Here is a 19,227-nt window from a genome sequence, read left to right on the forward strand (position 1 = left end):
AATCATTTGGGTGACCTTTTTTGAAAATAGCCATAACATTTGCAAATTTCCATAAGTTTGGAACAGTGTGTGTTTCAAGTGAAAAACGGAAGAGTTGGCACAGGGGATTACAGATTTCATTTACAATAAATTTTAAAATTTTCGAACTTACTCCGTCTGGACCGGAGGCTTTAGTTGTATCAAGGCTATTAATTACGTCTTTAATTTCTCTAGGTGTTGGTATAATCTTGTCTAGACAATAAGTATTCATTTTGAGGGGTGGAAAAGATTTATTAGTACTTGGTAGTTCCGTTTGCTGTATGAAATAATTATTAAGGGCATTGACTTTGTCAGTGAGAGTAAACAATGTATCATTTTCAACTATTAGTGGAGGGGGCTCGTTTGAGGATGCAGCATGTGTCTTGGTATACGCGTTTATTAGATTCCACCATTTTTTTGTGCCAAAGATTTATCTATTATTATTTTTTGCGTCAATTTTCTCAAAGTATTCTTTTTTGCATTTCCTTATCAAGTTTATGTAGTCATTTCTTATTTTGCGAAAAGTTTGCCAATCAGTTTCCAAATTTTGTTTAATTGCTCTCTTATGTTACCAACTGAGCTTAAAATATCATTCACTGGAATTAAACATGATTTAGCTTTTGATGCAGATGCTGAACATATACTATGCACACAATATTTTTATATGTCTATTCCAGATTTAAACATTACAGTCCTTAACAACCGACTGATAGTGTTTTTTGTTACAGTATTATGTGGTTTAACATAACTAATAAATAAATCTTGATTTTGCTTTCTAATCTCATCTGTTCTTTTAAGATATTCTTTGAATACGGTTATCGGACACAGTCTTCTATCTGGTGGATACACCTTCAATTCCACTATTGGGTTATTCATACCAGGTTGAGATTGTTTTAAATTGTCTCTATACTGTAGGACATATGACGTATTACCTTTAAGCATATTTTTTATTGAAAGTTAATACACAGACTGGCTTCTTCCAGCAATAATCAGACAAACTAACATTACCAATTTATAAGTCAAATTTTTTAATGTAAGATATTTCACTGGTGATAATGTCTTCAAATAACTGAGCACTTTAGAAACATCCCATGTTTTCACATAACGACACACTGGTGGCCTAAGATTATACACTCCTTTCAAAAATCGAACAACCACAGGATGAGTTCCGGCTGAAAATCCTTCAATAATAATCTCCAAGGCCGATAATGCTGACTGAGCAGTGTTTATTGTGCTATAGCCTAAATCACATTCATATAAGTAAGTCAAGTATTCAAGTATAATATCTAAAGTAACTTGAACCGGATTAATCTCCTTTTGACGACAGTATGCCGTATATCTTTTAATGTGGGAAGAATACTGTTTCTGATTCCCTTGTCTCCATGATGATAAAATGATATCGGTTGCTTTTCTAGAAATGTTTTTGTTCGTATACAATTTCCTGATACACGACATGCCATAAGAATCAGTTTCTTGTGAAGAGGATGCTTTTTGTCTGATTGCTGTACTGTTAATAAATTGTCTTTTGACAGAAGAACCACTGGATGATCCACCAACACTTGCAGTAGTTGAGAATACCAGCTCTGGGTTGGCCAAATCGGTACAATCAGAATGCTTTCTCCCTGATCTCTTCTCAGTTTCTGTATACAACGAGCAATAAGACTAAAAGGAGGAAAAGCATAAAAATATATATTAGCCCATGAGTTAGAAAAAGCATTAACATATATATTCACTGTCTGGATCTGGCTTCCAAGACACAAATCTATCAATCTGTTTGTTCAGTCTAGAGGCAAACATATCAATTTCTGGCAATCCCCAAAGTTCAACTATAGAATTAAACACACTAGTGCACAATTTCCATTCAACATTTTCATTAAATTTTCTACTTTCAATGTCTGCTATATTTTCACTACTTGGTACATAATCTGCTGACAGCCAAATTTTTCTATTGATCACCCCCCCACCCCCAAATATCATATGCAATATCATTACATTGCAAAGACTTTATGCCACCCATGTTAGTAATATATGCAATGGCACATGTGTTATCAATTTTCAAACCACTATGTACACTAACTTTATCTTTGCAAAAAGATTTAATTGCATAAAAAACTGCCAACAACTCAAGATAATTAATATGTTGGCATTTTTCTGAACCTGTCCACCTTCCACCTATTCTATGCCCATTACACACAGAGCCCCAACCTTCTAAAGAAGCATCTGTAGTAATAATAAAAACTGGATTACCATGATCAATAGTTCTAAACTGACTGTGTATGTTTTCTACCCACCTTATTAACCCTTTCAATGCTAGACGTAAATCCACTGCCTGTGCTAGACCCTTTTTTGAGGAAAAAAGGAAGGTTGGAACTGAATGCCAAGCAGTACTAATGGAAGCTTTTATGAAAAATCTTTTTGTCTGTTGGGATGGGCATGAGGTTGGGCTAAGAGGAAAAAATAGAATTTTGGAAATTTGCATAATAATGTAGTCACGTGACGTCATGGCGGCCATTTTGGATTTCTCATTTCACACTAAAGCTAACACGAAAACGAATTTTTCTCCATGAAATACTTAAAAGATATTGGTTTTTTTACTGGATTTTGATAAAGATATATAAAATGAACAAAAATATCAATAGCAGCCATGAGCAATGCCGCCGCGAACACGCGCATCACGTCTCCCGCTGCCATGACCACGTGCGGATTGCAATACCTTGTTTTTACTTTCACTTTCACTTTCATCCCCAAGTCCCATATCATTATCAATATAGTCAGTCAATAGATCTACACGTTCGGGAATCAGGAATTACCTACGTATTTTACGATCCAGCAGGCCAGCATTATTATCAACATCAGAATTATTGTCAGAATCTACTGCAGACACAGGGCTATCGTGTTCACATTGGGCTTGTTCATCATGCACAGGAGACATAGCTAGCCATGGGCGAACGTCGCGCAACAAATCACACACTTCATAATACCAATCACTGTCCTGACTACTATCATTATCAAGTAACTGGAAACGAATTATGTGTATCACCCGCCTCGAAATTGTCCACATGTTGGTCAGCAAGACGTCATTCACGACTTCGTCGAGAGTGCATCGTCTACGTTGTCACAATGCACTCCGCCATTTTACGGTTTGCTGCTTTGAAACACGTGGAAATATGTTCTAGTGTATAGAAAATACAATAGATGGCACTTGCAGTTACGGTACTAATTTTAGCGAGGGCTTTACTGAGTACACGGTAATACCGGGTACGGGCATTTTACCGACATTTTATAATACCCGGTACTACCGGGTATACGCAGTGAAAGGGTTAAGTCTTTTTTCATTTCATGTGTTATCATAGTTTTGCCATTATAATCACCTGCACATTTTTGCAGTGAACTGATTTTTTGCAATTCTAAATGTCTGTAATGCAATTTGCCATATTCAACTGCTGAAAAAGTTGACACTATCAACCCAATTACTGATGATAGATCTCTGATAGAACAACTATTTTTTCATGACAAAGTTAAACAAGCATCTAATACTTTGTCATTTTTTCCTTTTGGAAGTTTGACAATCATGTTAACCGAATCAATAATAAAACCTAAAAATTGCAACTTTTGGACAGGTATAAATATGGACTTTTTCTGATAAATAATAAAACCAAGTTCTTCAAATAAATTCTGTGTATCCAAAACATTATTTTTACACTCCAACATATCATCACCTACAAGCAATGAATCATCAATATAACCAAGATTAACATGTCCAAGTTGCCGCAGTGTGGCATACACTGGTTTGAGTAATTTTGTGAACAATCTTGGTGCACATGCTATTCCATTTGGAAGACAGGTATACTGAAAAATTCTGTTTTTCCATTTAAATCTCAAAAGTTTCCTATGTTCTTCAGCTATTGGCACTGAATAATAAGCATGTCGAACATCAATGGATGTCATATAGGAATTTGGTTTTATCAATTTTAAAGCAGTTTTAAAAGTATCCATTTTAAATTGATAGTAAACTACATATTCATTCAAATCTTTCAAATTTAAAACCATTCTATGTTCACCATCTTTTTTGGGGATGGTGAAAATTGGGGATAAAAATTGATTGGAATAAAACTCTACTTCTTCAATGACTTTTAAGTACAACAGATTTTTAACCTCATTGTTTATTATATCTTCTTCTTTTGCTCCAAAAAAGTATGATCTATTTAAAGAAGTACGTACAGGTTTAATATCATCAATAAATTCAATATGACAATGACATACAATATATAATATATTTTTATCACCTGTAATATTTCTCTATTGATTTTCAAAAATTTTCAGTCTACCAGCTTCGAAACTCATTGATAATTCATTATGATGTAATCCTATAGAAAACAAATCAACCTGATCTAAGTCTTTGTCCTGCGATGCCAGGCTTTGAAGTTTTTTGGATGGGTAGTTTCATTGTCAGACTGGTCGTAATTGCTATGATAGGAAAAACCTCTTCCTAATCCACCTCTGGGTTGATGATTACCTTTAAATCGGCCACCCCTATAGCCTCCTCTACCTCTGAATCCACCTCTATTGCCAGGAGTCCAACCAAAGCCACCTGACCTTCTTATCTTATTTTCAACTTTATTTACCGAATCTATATCAGATACATTCTTTGACACATCATCACCATAAAGATAACTAGTAAACGGTATGGACTACGAAGCAAGATGAACATATTGAGGGCTCAAATCGGGTTTATGCATTTCGCGTCTATGTAAATTCGTGACACGATTACAATGCCCAAGTAGACCTAGAGCGTCAGTTCTCAAATAGATTATATCTTGAAGTTCATCAACCTAAAATTTAGAATCATTTCTCAAAATATTCAATTTGTTCAACATTTTGGTAATAAGACAAGCAGCCTTAACAATGATGTTTTGTTTGAACTGAACACGATTTTTTTTCAACTGATTTATTTGAGTCTTTCAACAATTGCCAAATTAACTGATTGACTCTTGTTTTAGTCAACGCATCACAGTTCTCTGGTCTATTAATATTCTTAATAATTTCGGCAAATTGTTCTTCAGGCAAACCTGACCTGAATAAATTGTTAACCATCTCAGCTAACTCTTTATCAACCGGTTCATCAACCTTTTCCTTGATTTTATATTTATCACTCAAATCTTAAACATCGAATTCTCAGAATCATCTTGAGACTTTCGCTTTTTTGTAGGGGGTTCATTATTATTTGCATCCTTGTCAGTCTGAACATTGTCCTCAACAATGTTTTCCCCTTCAGCTTCATAATCATTATATTGGTCTGCTTCATAATCATAATTATACATATCATCAACCAGGGATAGAAATTTATTTGAAAACACACAAGCAAAATTTTGCTTGTTGATTTCAAATGTACAAGCAAAAATAGGATTTTGAAGAAATTCAAAAAATGAAAAAACATAAAAAAAAGTTTGTTCATAGCTACCCTTGAAAACTCGTTTTTTCTCATTCAAGTGTATACCTTCTTGTAGTCCAGCTCTGAACGTAGGTCTCATTACACTCGCCTCTACGTCCAGGGAAGCTAGCATTGAATCAATGTCGAAAGTAATCGGCCACCCCAGTCAATTTTACTGGGCAACTTTTTACCGCTAAACGGTCGCATGTCAGTCCCTGTGAATACCTGAACAATGTAGGCCTAAAGAAACATCTTAGTGATAAAATAAGACCTCGCTTACCTCGCTAGATCCAGTATGAGCGACACAACAGGCTGTTAAAAAATACGTCTCCACCTATCAAGTTGCCTTTTCGCCGCCATGACACTCTAAATATAGGTCAGCGTCCATATTGAGGAATGTCGGGCAAAAACACGACAAAACCAAATTTGGGTAAAAATTAGAATCTTTGAAAAAAATTAAAATCTTCAATCATTTATTGCTGTTGTAATATTAAACGATAATGCTAGTATTTATTCATCATTAAGCAATAAAATGTCGTAAATAACATCAAAAGGTAAACATTTTTTCAATATTTGTGTTAAATATCATCCAGAAAAATCAAAACCGCGATATATCCCTGTGGCGGTACGTGTTTTTTTACTATTAATAAACTGTTTGTGTCCGTGAAAGCAACGTATATTTTTGACCAATGTCGGAATTTGTTTGATGGAATATAACGACAATAATGAAAGGACAGATAGTCGAACACTAAAAGAGGTCATTTATGATGTGTGTATTGTTTTTATTGAATAGGGTAAACTCCTAGCAGATAAAATATAAGATTTTTACCCTGATCAGTTCGGGGGGGAAAAACGCATGCGCAGATGTCACAAAACGCCGGATATAGACATCGCTTTATTTACATTTTGCAAGGAACTTAGGACGGAAAATAATCTATAGAATTTCGTTTTTTTGTCATAATTATCGTCTTGATTTTGTGTAAAAGAAGAAATCATGTTATTCAGTAACAATAGGTGAAAAAATGTTACACGCATTTTTTTTCGTGTGACATATTTTGTGACACGCAGTCTACAAAATCAACATGCATTTTGCGTCCGTATAATTCGATCCCTGTCATCAACCTTAGAGGACAACATGTCCATTCTAGAATTAGATGCCGATTGCTCAGCCATCAAAGACTGTAAACAAGACATGATGTCTGCCAAACTCGGCCCTTTATCACTAGCCATACTAACACTAGTGTTAGAAAAAACTGGGGGTACATGAATATCACCCGCCAACACACGTTTACTAACTATTTCTGCACTAGGAATAGCTAACCATCCCCGGGGAATACAGAAATATGGTGGAAGATGTTTTTCAAAAACATGGATTTTCAACGAATCTGTCTTATACCCACACCCTGGAACTGGGCACAATGAAGCTTTCACTAGTCTGGACCTATTCACCCGCTCCCACGCTGGACCCCGACTGGTACCCTGACTAGGGAAACTCATACAGGTATTATCCACCTCTGGGGCCGGTCTACAACAAGATTCTACCCTAACTGATTCCTTATACGTCAATCTCTTCTTGGATGGCACCGGAGAAATTCCTCTAGGGCCAGAAGCTAACCCTACCTTTCTAGATCACCCCTCCGGGGCAATGGGCAGGCTATTTCTTACTAATGGAAAACCATGTCCTGATGACGACTGACGATATATTTCCCTTCCTTGAGTCCTATTATCCGGGGCAAAACGGAGATCCCCCTGGTTGACGGGTGGGGGCCTTTTATTAACCAATACTGTTTCAGGAACCCTAAACACCTCTGTTGATTTCCTCCCCGGATTATCTCCCTGTGATGTACTAAACGGAGTCCCCCCAAACCTATTACTTATTGAAGGCTGCCTGGGACGGGTTAATAAGGTGATAAAAACGTTGGCCTAGCATACTGATTAAGTGGCTCCACCCTCAAGGACATTAAGGGTACAGGCCTCGGAATAATCCCTTTCGGATTGGACCTAGCCTGCCACCGAGCCAAAGATATGGGTGGTTGCTGAATTCTATTCTGGGTAGGAGAAATAAATAGGGTTAATTCATCAACTTCTGGAATAGGCCTATCATACACTCTCACATCCTGGGCCTTGGGTCTTACAGGGACAGGAGGAGGGACTTGTTTAGGCCTAATAATATTGAACCATTCATCTAATCTAATAGGGGACAATAAGACGGACCATTCTGAAACTGAACTCTCGTGGGGTGGGCAGACTCAACACGATGTCCGGTCTCCGGTGTCAACAATTCATCATCCCATGATGGTTCGGTCACTCCCTGTTCCTGTCCAAAAGAACAGGGAAACCGATTAGTAAAACCTTTTCTCATTTCTAAGGCTTACCTTTTGTTTTTGCTAAAGGCAATCTTCAAAATCTGAAATAAAAAACACTCCGGGAGAAAATCATCTAATTTTCTCCCAGAACAGCACTCCCTCTATTGTGAGGAAGAATCACAAATGGGGCAAGTATATATATCTATAGACTTCGCCTCCTCAGGGGTTAGGTTAATACACCGCCCATGGAACCACTCCAAACAATGATCACAGTGGATCCCAAACCCTCGATCCCATGGTTTTCGACATGGTCGCACAGGAGTACTAGTATCTCCCGCCATAATTTTATTCCTATAGTGTTGTACCCAAGGAGGTAACTCCCTATCCTTACAAGGGTTAATTCTATCATGGTGCATAATAGACTGAGCATTAGTGTCTTAACCCTTAAAAGATAAGGGGTCACGACCTTGTCAATCACCCCTGGGCCTTTCCAATAGGGACTTAATTTATTATTTTTCCCCTTGAGACATGCGGTATCCAAAATATACACACAATCCCGAATATCATACGATTTTTTCCAGATTTTCACATGGTAATCCTTTTTCATTCTTTTTTGGCGAGTTTGCAAAGTCTTACGTGCCATTTTATGCGATTTAGTAATATTTTCTTTAAGATTTTTTAGATACACATCAGGCAGGGGTTCCTGATCCTCCGATGGAGATCCAAACATTAACTCAGCGAGCATATTAATTTCTCTTCCCAACATTAATTTATTGGGCGTATACCCTGTACACCAGTTTACAAAGGAACGAAGGGCACCTGCTAGTTGAGGCAAATAAATGTCCCAATCGGCTTGCGTATCCCCCATATAGCAGCGTAACGCATCCATTAATGTCCAATTGTACCGTTCTACCTGACCATTGGATGAAGGACGATAAGGGGTGGTACGGGCTCGGTGTATTTGCAATAAATCACACAAGGAGATAAATAAATCACTTTGGAAATTCCGACCCTGAACTCCAAATCTTGTAAAAAATTCATTGACAGCGGCCTGCGCTTTTATTTCCGCAGTTTGAGATGGTAAAGGGATACATTATACCCACTTGGTGAATTGATCCACCATCATCAAAATATACTGAGCGCCATAGAAAACGCATCACTTAGTTTTTCGTATAACAAAATGATCCTGTAAACATATCTTATTTATTTTGCTTCTTATTGTGAACAATATTCAAATGGGAACACACATCAATAACAACACTTTTGTACACTTATGGATGTTTAATCTGTAATCAACGGTACAAAGTCAGAGGGGTCAAAACCAAAAGTACGACACAGATGTCAGTAGCGCGTGTGTCCTCCACGGGCTCTTACGCACGCTGTGCAGCGACGTCGCATGGAATTAACCAATGTTTGAAAGAAGGCCTGGGGCAAATTGTTCCATTCTTGGACAAGAGCAGCTTCTAAAGCAGCAATGGTGTGCATCTGTGGTCTCCGATACAGACAGCGTCCAATCTCATCCCAGACATGTTCTATCAGTGCCATGTCCGGAGACATGGCTGGCCAGTCCAAGACATTGATGCTGTTAGCAGCCAGGTAGTCCATACTAAAAAGGGCGGTATGCGGACGTGCATTATCCTGTTGGAAGTGCTAAAGTTGTGGGTGCGCTCGAAACATCGGAACAACAATTGGTTGCAAGACATCATCACGGTAGGCTACAGCATTAACGCGACCCCTGCAAATGTGTAGGGCGGTCCGGTGATAAAATGTGAAGCCTCCCCACACCATTACACTTCCCCCACCCCATCGATTCGTTTCAAAGACGCAGCAGTCTGCAAGATGTTCCCCAAGATGTCTCCACATACGTTGACGGCCATCAGCGTGATAAAGATGAAAGCGACTCTCATCACTGAAGAGCACACTTTGCCAGTCTACTCTTCTCCATGTCTGGTGTCCTTGAGCCCATATCAAACACAGCTGACGGTGATGATCCCTGAGGATAGCTCAAACATAAGGTCGTCGTGCACGGAGTCCTACTTCTCTTAGACGACGTCTTACGGTGCTGGCACTTACTGGTCCTTGTCTTCCGACAACTGCTGCACCTGTTCCAGTCGCTGGGCGGAATGTGTCACGCAGATGAGTGACCCGGATGTAGCGGTCTTGAGCCTGGGTTGTAACGCATTGTGGACCAGGACCTTGGGGGTCACGTGTTGATCCAGTAACTCGAACACGTTCCGCCAACCTTACAATAGTGGACTGATGACAATTGAAGTGTCTCGCAATAGCACGTGTAGACATGCCAGCCCGGGACATTCCCATGGCTTCATTCCGTTGATTTTCAGTAAGTCTCAGCATCTCTAGCTCGATTCCTTCACACATCCAACAACAAATTACGACAGATTGACGTTTCACATTAAGTTGAAAACATGCTTTTAAAGGGCTCACACACAATGCTGCACGTGAATATTGGGTTTTTCATGTGCATCTCGTGCAATTTTTTTTTTGTGCACACGGGCCGATATTTTTTTTGCGTTTGGGAGCATTTTGTGAAACAATAGTTCATAGTATTGCATAATATTATACATACAAAACCACCTAGTAAAAAAATATTTGGGAAAAAAAGTCATGCATTTTCCATGGCGCTCAGTATATATTCATTTCCTTGGTTTGATTTGGGCAAGGGGCCTAAAAAATCCAAATGAACTCTTTCCATAGGGGCTCCTGCATGATAATTGACTAAATTATGTCTAGCTATCCTAGTCGCCTTTTTACTTTGATTGCATTGCTTACATGAGGCTACAATTTCTTGGGTCATCCTATACCAATAATATTTTGTTCTTATTCTCTGTCTGGTTCTATCTCTACCTTGATGACCTGCCATAGGTACATCATGATTTAATTGCAAAAGTTCAGAAACCAAGGGCTTGGACACTACTAATTGAGAATTACCATCCATGTCTTTCCTATACAAAGTTTGATTTTCATCTAAATAACATAAGTTTTGATTGATCCAGTAACTTTTAGAAGCACGGACTAGCTAAAAATAATTCACCCTCCCCTGGCTCTATTTTATTAATCATCCAATTTAACAAAATCGCAAGATCAGCATCTCGACTTTGACCTACTTTAATTTCTTCCTCTTATTTGCCTGATAAATCTATTCCCAAATCGCCCGGAGTCAAAGTTAAAACTTGGGGATTTCCCTGAGTATTTTTTGGAGTAATGCCAAGATTTTCATTAATTTTATCTTGCCATTCCCCTTTAAAACTATTTAGGTCTATATCAATAGTGGGTTTACTATTAATTTGGGGGGAAATTAAAGGGACAGCCTCCTCGACACTAATTTGATATTTGTACCAATTTTCATGGGCTCTTACACAATATTTACAACCTCCACAGGGCAAATCACTAGGACGTACATTCAGGGCAAAATCAGGACAAGGACCTGACGCAGGTATCCTAGACAGGGCGTCTGCATTTAAATGTTTGGAACCTGGTCGATATTTTACAGTTATATCATATTGGGCAAGTTCTTCCATCCACCGAGCTAACTGTCCATTAGGGCGTTTAAACTTAAGTAACCAGGTGAGACTACTATGGTCAGTCCTGACCGTAAAAGGACGACCCAAGAGATAATGCCTAAATTGACGGGTAAATCGAACGACCGCAAGTAATTCTTTCCGCATGGTACAATAACGCTGCTGTTCAGGTGTTAGAGAAAAACTTGAATAGGCTATTACTCTCTCTTGCCCATCCTGGATCTGACTTAATTCCGCAGCTACTGCCAAATTACTGGCGTCAGTATCCAAGACAAAAGGATCTGTTTGATTCGGTAAAGCTAAAACTGGGGTAGTTATTAAAGTAGTCTTTATATTTTCAAAAGCCTCTTGCTGCTCCTCCCCCCAATGAAAAGGTTTTTTACCTTTGATAGAGTATAAGGCCAGCGCCTTCTCTGCGTATCCTTTTAAAAATACTCGGTGATAATTGGCGAATCCCAGGAATTTTTCTACCTCCCTGGTATTCTTAGGAACCGGCAAATCTCTCACCGGGGCTAAGTGTTTATCACTCATTTTTATACCATTTTTGTTCACAATACGGCCTAGAAATTCTACTTCTTGCCTGAATAATTCACACTTTTTAGGTTTCATTTTTAACCCGTACTGACGGAAACGTGCTAAAACTGTTCTAAGATTAAATATGTGATCTTCAAATTTTGCCTCATAACTAGCACATCAATAAAGGCCAACGATATATTTCAATTAAGGCCTTGCAAGACTAAATTTGCAGCGTGACTGTACGTGGACGGACTATTGGAAAGGCCAAATGGCATACGCTTAAATTCGAAGAGCCCAAATTTAGTTAAAGATGCTGTTTTCTTTTGATCCTCAGGTTTGACTTTGATCTGCCAATATGCAGAATTCACATCCAATTTAGAGAACCATTGGTTACCTGCAAGGGTAGCTAAACGTTCTTCGATAATAGGTAACGGGTATACATCCGTAGTCATAACTGCATTAAGAGCTCGATAGTCAATACACCATCTTACATTTCCATCAGGTTTGCGTATCAATACTGGGGCCGACGCCCAATCCGAAGTGGAAGGTTCAATAACACCTGCTTTCAAAATTTTCTTTAGGTGGGCTTCCTCCTCCGAGCCAAAACACAAAGGTGTCCTATGCATCCGTTCCTTAATGGACAGGGCATCTCCTGTGTGAATGGCATGTTCTATAGAAATGAAATTTCCTAAGTCATATTCAGTTTGAGCAAAAACATCCCTAAACTCAATCAATAATTCAGCTAATTGCTTCGCTTAGACGCTTGACAAATGCTTAATTGATCGTTCATATAAGGAAACTAAATGTTCAGGCATCTCCGGGATACCATCTTCATTTAATACCTCATTGACCTTGGAGGGACCTACAGGGTTAAGGGTGGGGGACCTATCCATTTTACAAGGTAGACAAGTGACTGACCTAGCCGTTATAATAGTTTTAGTAGGGACCATAACTTGGGCAGTATATGGAGTACTATTAGTATTACACGTAGGCCTTAGTCATGTTGCTATGGGAATAGTCTCATCACCTACTAATACTATTAAACACTCATTTAATAAGTCAATAATAACTTTCCATTTTCTAAGAAAATTTATGCCCAGAAGGGCTGTATCGGCTATAGGAGCTACATATACATTATCCGTGGAACGTAAAAGACCCTACTCGGAGAGTAACGGGGCCAATCAAGAATCCATGAAATGTCATATTTTCGGCTGCTGCATGTATTGTAATATCCCTAATTTTGGGTGGCTTAATTTTGATTTGATCATAAACCTCAGGCGATATTAGAGTACAATCAGAACCAGTGTCAATTAACGCTTCAATAACTAAATTTTCTATTGTTAAAGGGACTCTATATGCAATAACAGAGGGTAATCTAGCAACAGAAATTTCATCATCAGGCTTAGACACACTATCACTCCTCCAAACCTTGGATATAGGGGCAATGTCAACATGACATTTGTCTACAGGTTCAGGTAGGGGTGCTTGTTTCAGGTTTGGGCCTTGTTCAACAGGGATCGAGGGAAGGCCGACTGCCTCGTCCCCTGATTGTTTAAATTATCACTTGTCTTTAAAGCTTAAATGTTTCATTGCGGAGGGTGGTAATCACGAATCGGGAGGTCGCAACTGACATTCACTCTTATAATGTCCCACCTGTCCACATCCTAAACATGTCACACTTGCCCTATTAGGTGAAGGGGAGGACCTTCTCCTATTTAAAGTAAAAATTAAAGTGGCTATCATATCTTTAAGTTGAGTTATTTCCGTCTTCATCTGACCTATTTCAGACTCTTATTTAGGTTTTTCAGGGGTAGCCTTAACATTTAAACTGGGAGGTTTAACTTGATTGCGCATAGGCAAAGGACTAGTCCTATGTACATGGGGATATACCGGACTATGTTCCACTGCTGTTTGCATATCTGCTTGAGGCAACTCCCTAAATCCCACTTGAGAGGGACAGTGTGATCTTGACTCAGGGTAGTAATAAGTACGACTAACACGAGGGGATCTTGGGTCTTTATATAATCAGCGAGGATCGAGATTGACAAAAACATAAACTTAGCCGAATCATAGTCATCATGTCTATCTGTTCGGGGAAAATTTCCAATCTCGGGCACATTAAGAGAACTTACCTCTCTATCTCCCCCGGGATAACCACTACCCCTATTTCTATCGAAATTAGATTTTAACGGAATTACGCTATTGACATGAGTGAACCACTGCAACCGTTCAACCGCTTCCTCAATATCAATAAATCTTAAGTTAGCGACAAATTATTAATTTCAAAACAGATTGCCTAGCAATCATTCGACGAGTAAGCTCGTAATGCTAACTGTTGTACACGATCACTCCAATCACTTATCGACTCATTGACACCTTGAGTTGCGGTCTGAAACTCAACTTGAGCGCCTCTGGAATAGTTTGACCTCCGAAGCGTTTTTGCACCATTTCTAAAGTTGATTTAAAATTCATGTGAGGAAATCTCCGAGTTATACTTTTAAAGTATTCCGCTGTCTTATCCATTAAACAATAACATAGATAATCCTTACACCGAGAGCTATTAGACCCCCAGGGTTGGGACTGGGCAAAACGGATAAATTTATCACTAAAAGTATCCCAACTTCCATCTGATTTCCCGTTATAAACTAAGGAGCGAGGAATAGTTGAGGGGTTAAAGAAATCTTCTCTTGGTTGATGTCTATTGTCATGTCTTACAAACCTCCCCTCCCTTTTAAATGTATTGGGGTAAGGGTGGGGTTCCCTACTTCTCACATCCTGACTCGGGTACAAAGGGGGTTGCATACATGACTGGGATCCTCTAAAAATACCCCTGCCTCCTCAAGCTTCCCTATATTCAAAGGGTTCTGATTTAACAGGCCATTTAGAATCGGTACCAAAATCTAATTTTTCTGCCATAATATTATTGTTGATTTAAGTAAACTAAGTTTATTTCTAACAAAAATTTAACAAATAACCCTTTCAATTAACCAAGGATATAGTGGCTCTACTATAAAAGTAATCTAAGAAAATAATTCAACTTAATAAAGTCAAGAATTAATCTTTGTGTAAAAACTTCCCTAAAAGTTTGACTATTTCCTCAAAAGTCGGCCATTTTGACTGTTTACTTCCGGCGAAATGCGTATTCGGAAATTCCTGAGTTAATTATACCATGGACCTTATAATACATGTATTATAAGGTCCATGACTATACTTTCCACCTAACGTAAACATGGACCTATAAATATCACTAATTACAAATTAGTATCCCTGCAGATTATTAATAAAAGTGAGTGAAATATTTTAATCCAAAGTGAGGTAATCTAAATTATTTGTTGAGTTTCCTATATGGCTAATACTACCGATGTAGCTAGAGCTAACCCCAAGCACTCAAAAAGCATGCGTTACCAAGGTGACGGCTAGTACTTTCCCACGCTTTCAAGTATACTATGTCAACAATTTAAATAATATTTATGTGAGTTTTCCCATTGCAATCTGAACCACAATTATCGTAAATGAATAAAATACAAAATTTCAATATTTACTGATTAATAATTTACAATGGTCAATTAGGTGAATTATCTCCACTCACTAAAGGGGAAACGGGAATTCTAAACCAACTCCCAATATCACCCTACCCACAAAAGTTCAAACAAAGTCGCAGAGCCATTTGTTATAAAATCGGGGTATATTTATTATTTTACAGGTCTGATCCCCCTTTCAATCTACCCACTTAAACCCGAGATGGCCGGGTAAGGTTAATGGGTTGAGGGGTGCTTTTAGACAGACTGACGGGCAGGTTAATTTATATCCTATATCAAGCAGCCACTACTCTATAAAGCTACATGCAGCATGCAACACATATATAAGCCTACATATGTTTCAGCCGGGTATAAATAAATAAAGCTATCTACTCACTACAGGTAATCCTTATTATAAATTGGCACTATACACTGAGCACAGTCAAAATCCTCTGGGATATAAAAGATTCACCTCCAAATCCAAGTAGGGGAGTATGGACCAAACGCAGGCCTTTATATAAAAAAAAATACCACGCATGTGCAGAAAATGAATAAACGTCACAGACGGGCTAGTCCATTCTGGCACAAGGGGAACTAGCTCACGTCTGCAAAACTTCTAATACGGTATTACGGGTATACAACTTTGTGTAAAAAAATTTGAGTCAGTAAACTGATAGGTACTATGCGAGTGGCTTTAGCAAAATATGTCGACCGTAGGAAGGAGGTATGTCCGAATGATTGGGACCAAGAATAGAGGATCATGGGAGGAAGTGGCAGCAATAAAAGTATTCGTTTACCAGCTACAGCACTGGGTATTCAAACAATAAAGTAATCGACACAAATACTATTATATATCATAATATTCATTTTTCTGGGTTATATTCCTGATTGTTTGTTTTCAATTTTGAGTGAAGTCTGTATCACTACAGGCCCAGGACTGTACAGCGCAGGGGGCGCTTACGGCTAGCCCCTGGATCCATTCACTTGATTTGATATGTTCGTTTGTTTGCGTTTTTCTGAGTATGATGTCTTGTCAGAGATTTGTTTTGTGTAAATTATGTATGGTGCAGTCCCCTTGCACTTATTAATAAAGGTAGGCAGTAACAGTTGGTCAAAACAGACACCTTTATAGAATTTATATCAGAGATTCGTTCCAATAGAGAGTTTCAGTGAGAGCCAAATTTACCTATGGTAAAAAATTTCTTGAAATCAGCACTAACAAACACTGGGAATTTTTTTTTTAAAGAGGTCACCCCTGTTAAAGGGGAAGACCAACGATTTTCAACAAGGTTTCCATAAATCTTTTATATTCAGAAATAATCCCCTCTGTAACACAAGCGAAAAAGATTTTGTAAGCGAGAAATTAACTTTTTTTAAACCGGAAGTGATGTAGTTGGTTCAACATGCTCAGTGGTCTCTATAAGAAGCATAGTAGCATACATAATTGGCATATGTTTATATTAGCGACCTATTATTATGTTCACACATCATCGTTTGGATGAGAATCCGACAAAGGGACTGTTTATTGGGATATTATGAGTATGAAATTATGTGTTATTTAATAAACAAATCCTACGCGTAAATTCACACATACTGAACAGTACGTTGTGGCCCAGTTCACGCCACATGGTTAATAATTGTTTGCATCACGTAGTTTGTTTGACACCCGGCAAGTGAGAGATATTTCATCTGCTTGAATGTTTTTGTGCGTGCTGAGTCTGCTGACAGTGTTTTTTTATATATATTCTCTTCAAAAAATGTAGGGGATATTCAGAAACAATACAAAACTGCGGAAATGCACTGCTGTTTTTATTTGAGGTAACCAGTGTATGTTAATAACAGCCCAATTGCCTACACATGAACATAAACAGTTCATATGGTCGCCTTATCTGACGGCCCCATTTCACTCGCAAAGAGATACACTGTCAAAAGTGAAAATGGACGTTTTTGATTTTTGTCTTAATAATGAGTAATTGCTCCACCAATCCCAGACATTCAGAAATTCGTCGTGACGAATTACGATTTGGGGCAATCTGACCCACTCCTCTTGCAGTGCCACGGCCAATTCTTGCAGTGTTGTCGGTTGACGTTGACGTATGTCTCCCGATCAAATTAAACTTAACACACTAAAGCAAAGATACGCTAAACAGTATATCTTATGCAAGTACCGATAGGAAAGCAAACAGTGATAGATAAACCAGCACACGGCAGTTTTCCTCAACCCTTCCTTGAAGTGTCAAATTTGGCAATGAACCCCTCCCACGTGTATGGCGCTATTGCGTGTTGCGTGTGCAGCTCAGTGGTTCTGTTGGGGCGATAACTTCTTCATCTGTGAACATATGCTCAAAGCATGTCAAATGTCCATGACTATTTATCATATCGCAACCTGCATAGGTATTTGCATTTCAATATCCCCTACTTTTTTATTGAAGAGTATATTTCAATGGACATGTGGCACATATATATTCAAATAAATCTTTAAACTTCAAAAGTATGTCAACGTCAGACACCAACATTAGGGCCCACACATGGGTGAGGGTGGGGGGTGGGTGGGGATACCTATGCATCGGGGCAACACTTTTTGTGTCTAAGTGCATACCAGAAGTCTCCTTTGAATATTTATGCACTAGCCACCTTGGAGGCTGAGATAGAAAGTCACTTCCCCTAAAACAGTTCATATTTCAGCAAAAATTATGATTTTTCCAAGATATATAGGGGTTTTCAATCAAATGGAGGGTTGAAGGGGAAATAAACATAAAAAGTTTACTTATAAGTTGATTTAGATAGTGTTGAAAGGGTAAAAAAATTGTATTTTAAAAATTCTTTAATCATAGGCTTGTGAAGGCCTTGACCAATGTATTGGAATAATATAAGATATATCTTCTACGAGTCTACAGTAATTAATGCCGCATACAGATTCGAGCCCAGCCATTTTCAAGAGAAACTGGAAGAAAAAAATGAAAATTTGTTCCATCAACATTATGTGCTAAAATGCACTATATATTATATTCTCACATGCTAATAATTTTGGTCTGTTTATGTTGAAAAACACTGCAAGGGAGAACAAAAACTTTGAAGCAGACGGACGAATCGATGAATTGCAAGTTGGCAAACAAACCACCTGCCGTGAATTGGGTCACGGCGTACTGTTCCGGGCCCTTATTCACGAAAACTTAAACTAAGATACAATCGAAATTTTAAGAAATACTGCAATTCGATTGGCTGACCAGTAAAATCAATTTGCATATATCCAATGAATTTGCAGTATTTCTTAAAATTTCGGTTGTAACTTAACGGGACTGCACGTATTTAAGCCCACCAGTTATTTAGCCCATGGGCTTAATAATGGGCAAAAAAAACGTTTTTAAGCCCATGGGCGTAAATTAGATTATTGAATTAGAGTGGTCTCCCTTAACGGATGTTTGCTGAAACGTGCTATCCATGGAAAATCTCAGTCAGTATTATACGCTAGTTTTTCGTTTTTAAGCCCTGGGCTTATATTTGACTAAAATGTTACCTGATGAAAACAGGCAAAATCCGTATTTAAGCTCAGGGCTTAAATACGTGCAGTCCCGGTAGTTTAAGTTTTCGTGAATAAGGGCCCAGTATGAGTGAATTTACTTTGTGTACTAAACATTAAGTAAACATAAATGTGTGTTTATAATGTCCTAATAAACAGCCCATCTGATCATATGTTAATATATTCACACGGTTTTTTTAAATCGGATAAAAATTGTGACCTCTACAGGGACCACAAGCTAAAAACGTGATTTTTTGTTCAATCAAGGGCATTAATTCAAGAAGGTACGATCTGATATGCGCGAATATCGACAGGAACCAATATCTTTGGGTTATGAACATGTATTTCAAGTTTCATCGAAATCGGATCAAAATTGTGT

General features: G+C 38.2%; 2 protein-coding genes across 5 annotated transcripts in view; one reads left to right on the forward strand and one right to left on the reverse strand.

Moving 5' to 3' along the window:
* Positions 1–19,227, forward strand: part of LOC126820648 (uncharacterized) — a 63,870-nt gene that overhangs the window by 42,154 nt on the left and 2,489 nt on the right. The window lies entirely within an intron of this gene.
* LOC126820669 (PTB domain-containing engulfment adapter protein 1) overlaps positions 18,138–19,227 on the reverse strand; it is a 106,388-nt gene continuing 105,298 nt past the window's right edge. For both annotated transcript variants that reach the window (XM_050548795.1, XM_050548796.2), the window contains exon 12: positions 18,138–18,272. In XM_050548795.1, coding sequence (XP_050404752.1) covers positions 18,153–18,272 — 120 coding nt within the window. In that variant the 3' untranslated portion in view covers positions 18,138–18,152. The remainder of the gene's footprint in view (positions 18,273–19,227) is intronic.

The sequence above is a fragment of the Patella vulgata genome, chromosome 5 (assembly GCF_932274485.2).
Source record: "Patella vulgata chromosome 5, xgPatVulg1.2, whole genome shotgun sequence".
Classification (NCBI taxonomy): Eukaryota; Metazoa; Mollusca; class Gastropoda; family Patellidae; genus Patella; species Patella vulgata.